The sequence below is a fragment of the Helianthus annuus genome, chromosome 2 (assembly GCF_002127325.2).
Source record: "Helianthus annuus cultivar XRQ/B chromosome 2, HanXRQr2.0-SUNRISE, whole genome shotgun sequence".
Lineage (NCBI taxonomy): Eukaryota > Viridiplantae > Streptophyta > Magnoliopsida > Asterales > Asteraceae > Helianthus > Helianthus annuus.
In genome coordinates, this window is record NC_035434.2 from 155329276 (window position 1) to 155342610 (window position 13335).

The 13335-nt window shown below is 37.6% G+C and overlaps 1 protein-coding gene and 1 long non-coding RNA gene across 2 annotated transcripts; both read right to left on the reverse strand.

Annotated features, from left to right (window-relative positions):
* Positions 1-10343: 10343 nt before the first annotated feature.
* LOC110898324 lies at positions 10344-10784 on the reverse strand. The gene has a single exon (XM_022145095.1). The coding sequence runs from the start codon at positions 10782-10784 to the stop codon at positions 10344-10346; it is 441 nt and encodes a 146-aa protein (XP_022000787.1).
* Positions 10785-11191: 407 nt separating this feature from the next.
* Positions 11192-12729, reverse strand: LOC118487968. Its single transcript, XR_004883035.1, has 3 exons — positions 12610-12729; positions 12235-12364; positions 11192-11973 (listed from the first exon to the last, which is right to left on the reverse strand). It is a non-coding gene; the product is annotated as an uncharacterized LOC118487968 (long non-coding RNA).
* Positions 12730-13335: the final 606 nt, after the last annotated feature.

Here is a 13335-nt window from a genome sequence, read left to right on the forward strand (position 1 = left end):
TTCAGATTCCTGTGTAATCCTAGTTTATCGGTTCACCTTTTGTTTATTACCACAATTAACATAAATCACCACATTAGATTTCTATTTCGTTTATCATGTGAAAATTATCAAAACTCAGCACACATGCAAGCCGAGATTATGAGCTACAGGTTTGGGTAGTTCTCGCGTCACATAAATCAGTTTAAAATCACACAAGTTATTGAGCCACTAGTTGTCAAACACCCTACACCACATACTTACAAAACATAAATTAACTAGAAGTATTACACTAACCACGAGATACAGAGTGTTGGAGGAACATAGATCGATGGAACGAGAGGGCTTCACAAGAAAGAAAAGTTTCGTCCAATAGTGGGGAGGATTAGGGTTTTTGTGATTTTGTGTAGATTAAAACTAATGCTAACCAAAACAACATTTAGTGCCACTATTGAGTGAGTCCGAGTTCGGTGTGGGCCTTGAGAGTTTTGGGGTTTTGGGGGCCCATTCGTTTAAGGAATGTACACCTGGATTTTACGAACCCGAATATAAAAACTTACATAATATAATTAGATATCATCCCAGAGAACCATCGTATGTTTAACGTATCATACACTTGGTTAATATGTAGTGAGACATAAAATGTAACCATGCAAACTAGTGTCAAGAAAACAGGTAACGCTAACCTTGAAAGTTCGGGTCGTCACATCATCCCCAACTTGAAAGAAATTTCGTCCCGAAATTTGGTAAGCAGTCTCAGAGGAGTGAAGTAATGAGTAAATCAGGACAAGTGTGGATTTTCCCTGGGTACCACATCATCCTCAACTTGAAAGGGAATTTCGTCTCGAAATTCGTCAATGACTTCCGAAGTTGAATCTACCCTTTGAACAATTGAGAATACTAGAGCTTCATCTGATCTTTGCGTTCCCACGTGAACTCCGGTCCTCGTCTTGAGTTACAACGAACTCTCACGATTGAAATTCTACTATGTTTTCAATGGATTCCTCGACATCTACAACTTGTCGTTAACCTTAGGCTCTAGCAAGGGTATCACAAGTGTTTCATCGGACAAACACTGCCTTAGATTTGAGACATAAATGACATCGTGCATGTTACCCCATTCGTCGGGTAACTCGAGTTTGTAGGCCATGTTAACGACTCTTTCCAGGGTTTTGAATGGCCGAATTAACGTAAATTAAGCTTGCCACGCTTCCCAAAGCGCACCGCACCCTCCCAGGGTGAGACTTTCATAATGATATGATCGCCTACAACGAATTCCCAGCGTTTCCTAAGCTTATCAGCTTTCTTGGTGGTCATGCGTTGCCGCCACACGATTCCCGCTCCAAACAATCTTCTTAGAGATTTCAGTACAAGTCCTGGACCTGTGATTTGGTTGTCACCCACCTTAGACCAACAAGGAGATCGGCATTTTCATCCATGCAATGTCTCAAACGGAGTTGCCTGAATACTAGATTGATAATTGTGCTTGTAGGAAAATTCTATCAAAGGTAACCGTCTTTCCAACTTTTACCAAAGTCAATCACACACATGCCCGCAACATGTCTTCGAGTGTCAGGGTAGTTTGTTTACTTTGACCGTCTGTCCTATGGTGATAAGTAACGCTCATGTCTAGACGTGAGCCAAAGGGTGTTGTGTACTGCCTGTCATGAATCAGGTATAGATCAAAACCAGAGGTAACAGGAGTTGGCACCTCATGCCTAAAAACCGCCTCTCTAAGAGGAGCATCCACAAGCTGTGAAGACTCGTTAACTTCCTTGATTGCAAGAAAGTGTACTGGTTACATGAGACAATCAACGATCACCCAGGTGATATTGTCTCCGTTTCAAGTTGTAAGTAGACTAGATGGCAGTCCGTTCTCATTTCCATATGGGTGTTTTTGGTTGCTGACCCAACCAGAAGGTTTCTGATACTCCACCTTAACTTCCCCAGAAGACCAACATCATTCACGTACATTGCCAGGTGGGCCTTCATGCCCGATCACCAGTACAAGATTTATAGATCCTAATATCTCTTATCAAAACCCAGACGACTAGAATATCGAGGCTGGTGTGCTTTGCTCAACACAAGTTCCCTACGGTTACCGTACAGTGAGGCCCACATTCGTTCCATGAAATAGCGAATATCGTCTGATCTTCCAAAGGTTGCTTCCCCAAGCCCCGCATGGGTTAATCTTGGAAAATCTCTTCCTTCAGTTCTTCAGTTTGAATAGAGCGAGTCTGATCAAGTAGGTTAGAGTCGATAGTGAGCTGCAAAGCTCGTGTACGTTCAGGTTTCACAGTCGTAATCATTTAAAAGTTCCACCCAGCAATGCCATTATATGTTTTAGCTCTTTCGAAACAAAGGTACACGGGAGGCCCTTGTGATCGGTCTAAGTAGTGCATTTGGTACCGTCCAAGTAATGCCTCCAATTTAAATCCAAGGCCATGGTTTCCACCCTAGGTTGTGAGTCGTGCAATCCTTCTTGTTAATCCACCACGTAATCCATCACCTTCTCGTGTTGCATCAGCGTGTAACTGGGACTCTGATTCGAACCATCATGGTATACCACTAGATTACCCGTACCCTCGGGTAAAGACGACGCTCAGCGCATTGTAGTGTTGGGTTTCAAAAGCTGAAAAGACGTTCTCCTATTTGTCTCCCATGAATACACAGCACCCTGCTGTGCTAAAGAGATTAAAGCTGCGAAATCCTCGAAATCCTGTGATGAATCTACGATAGTATCTAGCTGGACCAAGAAATTACTGTATCCCCGATGGACTATTTGGTGTCGATTAATATCTAATGAAATGGATCTTTAGCGAGATCTGGATGTATCCCCACTTCGTTGACTACGTGACCAAGAAAGTGTACCTCCCAAATCTTGAAGTCACACTTAGGTAGACTTCGCGTGGAGTTGCTCCTCCCCTAGGAGCTCTAGGACAAAATACAGGTGCCGTTCATGGTGTTCCTTTCCCCTGGTAGTGATTCTAAACATCACAGATAAATACGGTCGACGAATCTGGCGAAACGAGGTTGACACATACTACTCATGTGATCCCTGAGGCTGCTGGTGTGTTGGATATCTTAAATGATTTGAACAGAAAATCGTAGTGGCCATACTGGATATGTAACGCCGTGTTAGGAATCATCCTCCCCATGGTCTTCCATCAGATGACAGTCCGGTCTTAAGTCAGTTTCCGGATAGAATCTTGATTATTGCAACGGGTCAAGCAGGTCATTGATGCAAGACAAGGGGGTGATGGTCTATGATATCCACCTTGTGGTAGTCTGTACACGTACAAAAGGACTCTTCCTTCGTTTCCACAATAGAGCGCGTTTCCCCAAAACGAGGAGCTAGATCTATAAAACTCCCATCCTGTAGTTTCCTGAAGTTGATTGGACGATAAGGAGTACGAGTAATCAAGGTTGCCTCTTGTCGTGAGATCAATCCGAGACTCTACCTAATCAGTTGTGGAAGTAAACCTGAAAGGTCCTCAAGTAGCACGCTGAGAGGAATCACGAACAATTGGTGGATCCTCGATCCTCTTTCCTTAGCCCAAACATTAGTAACGGTTGCCAACATTGCGGGGTAGTGCCTCCGTAGACGCTCCTGGCTTTCATTGCTGAAAGGATACTAACCTTTACACCACACTGATGCTTTAGGATAGACGACGATTCGCCACTAGGGAGAGGGATACTCAAAATTTTCTCCTCACAAGGTATATCCGCGCGTTACCTGGATAACCAATTCACACTAACTACTACAACAAAACTATCAAGGGTAGATGTCAAACACTTGTCCCACAAGGTCGAGTTTGCATCCCAACGAACATAGGAGGCTTCCATTGACTTGCCAACACTCGGTTCCACAACAGGTTTGGTTTCTAGAAGCAGCAGCGTTAAACAGAACAGAGACGAAGCGATTAGTTACCAAGAACGCGCAGGCCACCATGTTGCTATATTCCTGGCATCGTCCACGCCGATCCTAAATGCTCTTCCACGAGCATCATTTCCAGTGTTGCTATTACGATCACGTGGATTCCCAATTACTGTCATTGTTCCCTTGGTTGTTGACATTTTGACTTAACAACAGTCAATCCTTGTCGGAGTCACCTTCGTTTTCATACTGTAAACTACGATTACGAGTGTCTAGATGTCGCCGTGACTGTTGCCCCTAATGTCGCTACTTGTAACGGGGTCGTGTGACCTTTCACCAACAGGGTACATCTTTCACATTCCGTGTCACGTACTAAGGCACTACTTACTGCGTGGGAAGTTACACATTCCACTCTATAGTCAATTGTCATCGTTCATGCCCTGATTGATTCGTAGGAATTAACTCCCATAAGTCGCTGGCTAGGGTTAAGGATTCGATTGAAGTCAATTTTCCGACGTTCGTTGCCGGTAATCGAGGTCGTTCTAATACTGAGGTTGGTAAGGTACTATGCTCATCCTCTTGTGCATTGTTCTTGCAAGTTGATAGAGTAGTACACGGTATATTTCTAGTGTGTTCCTGGAGTGATCGCACTACGGAATCTAAGGAGTCAATACATGGAGTTCCAGCCAATGAAGAGGAGTGAGGAAGGTATCCACCAATCATTCGACGCTGCGACATCCTACTCAGGGACGTTCATACTAGCACCTAACATTCTACACAGTTCGCTAAACGTTCAGATAAGTGTTCAGGTGATACTCGATAGCATCGAGATTCCTAAGATTCAAAAAGGAGTGAAAAGATCACGTTCAAGTAGGAGATAATCACTGCTGTGACTCCTATAGATTTGTTATGTTTCTCATTGATTAGATAACAGAACAAAACCCTTTTTTCACTTGTTAAGGCTCACTGGGACTCGCATGCACCCCACATTATTATTATTATGTGTGCACCCACAATAATATTGTGATTTGCATGCTCACCTCAGTTCCTCCTAACTCGTGTCAAATGGTTCTTCAAACCCAGATATCAACGGAGGTTGTCAAAGTAGTAAGATCACAAAAATTTGAGGACTATGGCATACTATCAACGCATCATAAAGTAAGCAAGCAATCCATGCCATCATGCTATAATGACGAGTGTGTGTTCGTATGTTACATAATAAACAAATGTGTACTAGTCATGTAATGTATGCAACAAGTGAGAAAGACGAACCTTGCAATCTGGAGCTGAGTGTCATGGTCGTATTCACGTATTCAGAACTGTTCAGTTATAGTCTGGTTTTACAAAAACGTTCTAAAACAAAGTTCACTATAACCAGTGGCTCTGATACCAAACTGTCACACCCCCAAAATACCCCAAGCGGAAACCCCCGCGAGGCGTGTGACGTACCAGGATCTAGCCACTAATCACATTGAACTCATACAAGATTTTGAATAAAACTTTCATGTACCTTAATTGATTAAATTTAATTCACTCAATAGATTCTGACATCACATCACAATTTCCATGCATGAACTTAACACACCATCATCATCGATCATTACTTCATGCAGATCCTTGATTTATACCAATTCAAGAATTCTTTATCATCATAATTACTAATTCAGATTCCTGTGTAATCCTAGTTCATCGGTTCACCTTTTTTTTTATTATCACAATTAACATAAATCACCACATCAGATTTCAATTTCGTTTATCATGTGAAAATTATCAAAACTTAGCACACATGCAAGCCGAGATTAAGAGCTACAGGTTTGGGTAGTTCTTGCGTCACATAAATCAGTTTAAAATCCACAAGTTATTGAGTCACTAGTTGTCAAACACCCTACACCACATACTGACAAAACATAAATTAACTAGAAGTATTACACTAACCATGAGATGCAGGGTGTTGGAGGCACATAGATCGATGGAACGAGAGGGCTTCACAGGAAAGAAAAGTTTCGTCCAATAGTGGGGAGGATTAGGGTTTTTGTGATTTTGTGTAGATTAAAACTAATGCTAACCAAAACAACATTTAGTGCCACTATTGAGGGAGTCCGAGTTCGGTGTGGGCCTTGAGAGTTTTGGGCTTGTGGGGGCCCATGTCGTTTAAGGAATGTACGCCTGGATTTTACGAACCCGAATATAACAACTTACATAATATAATTAGATATCATCCCAGAGAACCATGGTATGTTTAACGTATCATACACTTGGTTAATATGTAGTGAGACATAAAACGTAACCATGCAAACTAGTGTCAAGAAAACAGGTAACGCTAACCTTGAAAGTTCGGGTCGTCACATACAGAAAATTAAATTTTCTGATGCATTTTTATTAAAGCAATTTACAGCTCAACCCAGCCAGGGGCTCTGCCCCTTGGACCCCGCCAAGATCGTAAAACGCAATGACTAAATCAAAAACGCAGATCATAAATATGAAATTAAAGAATTTCTTACTTGGATCGAAGTCGGTTTCTACAACGATTGACGAAATTTGAATGATAGAAACACTTATCAGCCATCGAATCGAACGGATCGAGTGATTATCTTCAAAATCACAGGAAAAAACGAGATTTTGTATGAAATTAAACTGGGTTTTCTTCAAAAAAACTGAAGAACACGTTGATCGGGTGTTTGATTCAATGATTGGTGATGAAAATTGCACTATAATGTAGTGATTATTGAGATAGAAAGTGAAGAAATGGTTGAAGATGGTGGGTTTTGAAGTTACTAGGGAGAAGAAGGAAGAAGAAAGGATACGATTGACTAAAATACCCTTCCTCTTTATTTTAAATTTTGACACATCTATTGCTTCCTATACTAACTAGCCAAAATAAATTTCTTATTTGATCATCACCCTTGTTTAATAAATGCAATTTACAAAAGACGCAAATGCGCTTATGTTATTTATTTTAAAGGGAAGTTACAAAATTATAATTACAATCTTGTCATTGTTTAAAAATCTCTAAATGATGTAATCCAATGGCCCAGATTAGTTCACACAGTTTACTCTCAACCTAGTGTTCACTCTAGAACCCTACCCTATATATATATAGAGTAGGGTTCCTACGGAAAGTGTGTTTTTCCTAGAAAGTCTAGGAAGTGATCTTGTCCATCCGATTGGTGTGTTTAAGGGTTGAGATTAAATCAATGGCAATCTTGTAATAGTTAACTATATTTAATAGATTGATTTAAATGAGTACGGGTAATTTCGTCCTTATGTGTGTTTTAAACCAATCAAAAATAACCGTCAGAGATATCACATCTCCTTAATACACGCCAATTTCCCCCTCTCCCTCTTTCTCTCTCTAAACCCAAATTCGGAAACCCCCAAAATCATACCAAAAATACCTAAAATCATGGATGAAGATAAGAGATTTTCCTTGTTCCATATACGTAAGATTAAGCTTTCATTGTACTGCGTGTTTTACAAAGCGATTACGGGTGATTTTAGTTTATAATTGACGGTATTTTGCTGGTTGCAGGGAAGAGATTCAAAAAGCAGGAAACTTGGAAAGGATAGATAGCAGCAGAACAGTTACCGGAAGCCGATCGAAAGCTGGGGCAAAATCTGCTGATGTAAAACACATTAGTATGAATCTGCTTGCTGTTAAAACACAGCTGTATGAATCTGAATTGCTGTTAAAACACAGCTGTATGAATCTGAATGATAAAACACATTTGTATGAATATGCTTGCTGTTAAAACACGGCTGTATGAATCTGAACGATAAAACACATTTGTATGAATCTGCTTGTTGTTAAAACACAGTTGTATGAATCTGAATGCTAAAACACAACTGTATGAATCTGCTTGCTGTTAAAACACATTTGTATGAATCTGCTTGCTGTTAAAACACACCTGTATGAATCTGAATGCTAAAACACAACTGTATGAATCTGCTTGCTGTTAAAACACAACTGTATGAATCTGAATGCTAAAACACAACTGTATGCATCTGCTTGCTGTTAAAACACAACTGTTTGAATCTGAATGCTAAAACACAACTGTATGAATCTGCTTGCTGTTAAAACACAGTTGTATGAATCTGAATGCTAAAACAAAACTGTATGAATCTGCTTGCTGTTAAAAGACAACTGTATGAATCTGAATAATAAAACACAACTGTATGAATCTGCTTGCTGTTAAAACACATCACCAAGAACAACTGTTAAAACACAGTACCAAGAACATGCTGATAGATTCCAGCAAGAAAACGAAGGAAAGATTGACATTACGTGAGATCAAAAATCGAAAACAAAAAATTCCGAAATTTATGTATAGTTGGTTATTGAAGATAATTTCCTAAAATAAAAATAGATTGTGAAAGTACATAAATACCCTTTTAGATAAAATCTTTCAATGCCACATGTCGCGTTCTTATTGTTTCTAGACTTTCTAGGAAAAACACACTTTCCACCCAACTCCTACTATATATATATATATATATATATATATATATATATATATATATATATAGGGGAAGGTTCAAATGAAAACCACTTTTTATTGTGAAAACTCGAAAACTACTTAAAAAAAGCCAAAAAAACATACAAATTTTTTTTTTATTTTTTATTTTTTTGCAAACCAAAATTCGCAGGTTTTTTTATATAAAAAAATTTCAAAAAAAAAAAATTTTTTTTGTGTAGTGCATATGTGTAATACTACACATGTGTATGTGTACTACACATGTGTATTATTACACATGTGCACTACACAATTTTTTTTTTTTGAAAAAAGGTTTTTTTTATATATAAAAACCAGCGATTTTTATAAAAAAATTGAAAAAAAAAATTTATTTTTTGTGTGTTTTTTAGGCTTTTTTAATTAGTTTTCGAGTTTTCACAATAAAAGTGGTTTTCATTTAACCATCCCCTATATATATATATATATATATATATATATATATATGGTAGGGTTATCTTGAGAACGCTAAATGTTGCGAGAACCGTGAGAACGAATGAAAAAACCAATCAAAACCAATTTTTTTTTAATACAAACCTCATTGTAATTAAGATATAACATCAAAACAAGAATTTATAACATCAATTAATTCATTTCTCCTTTTAAAATCACTCGTTTTATATTTTTTACACATGTGTAAATATAACAGATTTACACGTGTAAATGGCAAACTTACACATGTTTAAATTTTCTTTATTTACGAATTCATGTAAATTTAAACGTGTAAATTAAATTTCTAACATTGTATTCGAATAATAATGATAAGTGTAGAAAAAAAATTTGAATTTGAATTGTTTTTGACCAAGTTCTCATGATTTTTTCATTTGTTCTCACGGTTCTCACAATACTTAGCGTTCTCATTTAAACACTCCCCTATATATATATATATATATATATATATATATATATATATATATACCAACCAATCGATTAGCTCCAACTCACAATTTCTTTTTTCAGTTTTTTATTATTCATCCCACTGTATTTCAATTTCACATTCACACAATAAACTTTGGTGACATGTGAAATGTATAATGTGCGACAAGAATGCACACATGGTGACTATGTGACAACTTTTTTTTCACCTTTTACCCCACCAAAACACAAATCCTAAGTTTGCAAACCCAAATGCCTAATGGTGAGGTCTAATAATGTCTGAAAAAAAACAAAATTCAAACCATGATGGCTATCCTTTTAAGGTACATTCACCAAACTTCAAACCTTGTGTGCTATTTTTATTTTAGGGTGTGTGTTTGTTATTTAAAAGAAAACCAACAAGATCAATCATAACCATTTATCTTTTAATGACATTTTTTAATAATAAAAAAGCATGTGTGGGTTTATGAATGGATTTAATTAATGATAAAATGGGAGGTGGGTTAGGTTTTTGGGGGGTGTGGGTAAGGGTTTAGGTTTTAGAGGTTTACGTTTAGGGTTTATGGTTTAGTTTTAGGTTTTTTGGGGTGGGGATGGGGGTTTAGGTTTTGGGGTGGTGTTGGCGGGGGTGAGTTAGTTGGTTTAAACATTTTTGTATTAATGCACATGTACACAGTACAACTTTTTTTTTTTTTGAAAAATATTTTTTTATACATAAAATATAGCGATTTTTATTAAAAAAATTGGTATGTTTTTTAGGCCTTTTTAATTAATTTTTTGATTTTCTCATTTAAAATAGTTTTCTGATAATCCATGGATCCCCTATACATATATACATATATGTTATTAAGTCGATTATGTAATCATTTACACAAGTAACAGTACCATTATAACTTTTAATAAATAACCCCTGATTGGAATTTTTTTTAGTAGAATCCCAAAGAAATTGAAGAAAAAGGAATTGAGAAGAATAGCAAAACTGATAGTCAATGTGATTTGCATCCTGTGTAATTTTTTTTTTTTTTTTTGAAAAGTCGACTTTCATAAAACACCAAACGGGTTAAAATTCCAAGACGGAATACAAACCCGAAAAACCAACATACAAGTTACATAATGTCAAATTTACACCATTTATCCCCATCCACCGAACCCCATTTCGCCCTATTCTTAAACCATAAAAAACCCAACGTCTTAATGTCCGAGATAATATCCGCCACTTTAGGAACCTTATTCGAAAATGTCTTCTCATTCCTCGCTTTCCACACTCTCCACGCGGCAATCGTAATAATACCTTGAACAATGATCTTCTTATTCTCCGGCCAACCTTGCTGAGCTTGTGCAGAGACAAGGTCCTTTGTCGAAAAGGCAAATATGTTTGGCACCCTACACCAAACCGAGATGGCAGCCCACACTCCAGCCGCTAAACCGCATCCAGTAAGAATATGGTCCGTCGTTTCTTCATTGTCCCCACATAACGAACAGAACGAATCTTGGAGCTGCACGTTTCTTACCTCAATGCTACCTTTGTTGGAAGCCGATTTAAACATGCTCTCCACATAAATATATTAACTTTACTCGGAAGCCACTTACTCCACTTGAATTCACTACGTTCCGCATTATTATCCGATCCCTACAGCCATCTTTTAGCACCTGCAACTGAGAATGAAATGCACTTGCGATCATTCCAAACCCATCTGTCACGACCCGTTGATAATACGCACTGCATCAAATCCATTTCTAATTCGTTTCTGGCCGCTATACCATCAACAGTAGCCGGAGATCTTTTCCAATTCCAAGTAATCGCCCTCCTGTCTCCAATCTCAGCCGACCTCTCGCCCACCTTGCAACCTTTATATTTCTCCAATGCAAACAAGTTAGGATATCGATCATTAAGCGTTTCTTGATTAATCCATGGGTCAATCCAAAAACTAGTAGATTACAAATATGCAATCATGTACGTGCTACGCAACCGTTTACATATATCTAAATTAATATATTATATGTACTAAGTTATCCTACCTAAATACTTAATGCCTAATCCCTTTAGGCAAAGTTTTCCCTCACCCAATTGAATTGTGCCATGTAATTTGACTATAACTTTTGCCTATTACCCAAAAAACACAAGGGGTGCATGCCTAAATTGAGATTAGGCAAACCATTTAAAAAAAAACAAAAATATGTGATTGGTATGGGCCCCACCACTTCTCCCTTTCCTTCTCGTTGTCGCTTGCGGCAGGCGCATGCCGAAATCACCCTCTTCATCATCAATACGATCAGCACAAGGGGGTGGCGGTGGTTTCTCAATCAGCAGAAGGGGGTTGGTGATGGGTTTGTCTAACACACCCCGTACACCCTTAGACCATTTAAATGATATATACAATAAGTGTAAAATAAAAAAATATAAACAAATATAGCTATCTAAACGTAATACAAAAACAACTTTTACCAAGTGTCCATCAAATTAGTAGAAGTTAGCTGAAAATTGGTCAAATGAAAAACACTAAAATTTGATATATTCGAATAAGCAAACATTTACAACAAATAGTCGAGGGACATTAGAATTATTGAACGATCAATAACCCTGTACACCATGACGGTCTTTAATTTCAAACCCATGTCCTTCTCAATTCTTTACAACAATCAGTGATAACAATTCACCACAATTCTTTTTCTTGAGAACTTTTTTCATTCAAGTCTTCATTCATAAAACATTCTAACAAAACTTGTTGGTAGTACCTACAAAAGTGAATTAGAGTATGAGTGTTGGTTTTGTTTCTTCCTTGTATCGCAAAACCTTGAAGCGTGAAGTTTACATTTGTAAAAAGACCAACTTTATTATTGATCCTATATATTAAAAACTGAAGACATATACTTTTAAGTCACTTGCCTGTTGTTTAATACCAACATCTTCATTACAAGCCATCCGTTATAAGTTTGAGAAATATGAAAGAGGCCAAACGAAAATATTTATAGAAAAAAAGAATTAAAATTTTTTACCTCTACACCAGACGGTCTAATTTGACAAAAAGATTTTGCATCGCCCAAATCCTCAGTCGGGCCTCCCATATCAAATTTCATAAGCTCATTGAATTGAACAACCAGGTTCTGTTATAAATTGTAGCCATCACTGTGAGCAAAATAGATAATTATTATTTGTTACTCACAAAAGAGATCATTATTATTTATTACTCAAACAAGTATAAGATTTCTTGAGTGCCTTCCCTACCAAAGCAAACATCTTTTTAACGGTTTTACTTGTCGGATTATAACATAAATGAATAAATTTAGGAGAATTTGCAGAAGTAGATGCCACACCAAATACCAACTAAAAGGCATTATAAATCAAAACGTATATGCAAAAAAAATGTATACCACTACTATGGTACCGAGAAAAGCTATGAGAGTAAAATCAGAGTTATTAAGGAATTCATCCTCAACGCTTGAAATATATAAGACCCAACTTAGTTACTGGATGCTGATGTTGAAGATAATTTCTCAATCTAATATATATATATATATATATATATATAGAAACGGGATCAGAAGAGAACGGTGAAAAGTGTGAGAACGGATCCTGGCCCAACACGTGGCAGGGAGCGCTAATTGTTATGCCAGGGTACGATTGTCAATGTCCACTTCCCGCTAAACAATAGAGTTATGATTTGTCACACCCCCAAAATCCACCATGCGGAGTATCACCGTTTGGAGGCGTGACATGACCAGGATCAAGCCACCAATCATATTGAACAATGTATTTAAGATAGATAAAATCCAAAACAATATAATTGGTGATCAAAAGCTAGTTAACCAAGTTCAAATTAAACAGCGGAAGCATAAAACGTGAAACCAAAACATAAGTCTTATAAGTTCATAAAGTTCAAATATTAAGCACGGGACATAACAGTCCATATCCCACAACGACCTCCTCCTCGTGCAAGCTCCATAAGCATCTAACGACCTGTAAGGCATGTAACAACGAGTCAACAACAAAGTTGAGTGAGTTCACAGTTGGTTGTTTAGTTTTAAGTTGGTTTCGAAAACATGGTTTGTCTTTTGCTGGCGTACTTACCGTGGGGGTTACCCCAAAGTTGAAAATAT

Excerpts from the sequence above, each read along its gene's own strand:
- LOC110898324 (XM_022145095.1), bottom strand. The coding sequence starts at position 10,784 with ATGTTTAAATCGGCTTCCAACAAAGGTAGCATTGAGGTAAGAAACGTG.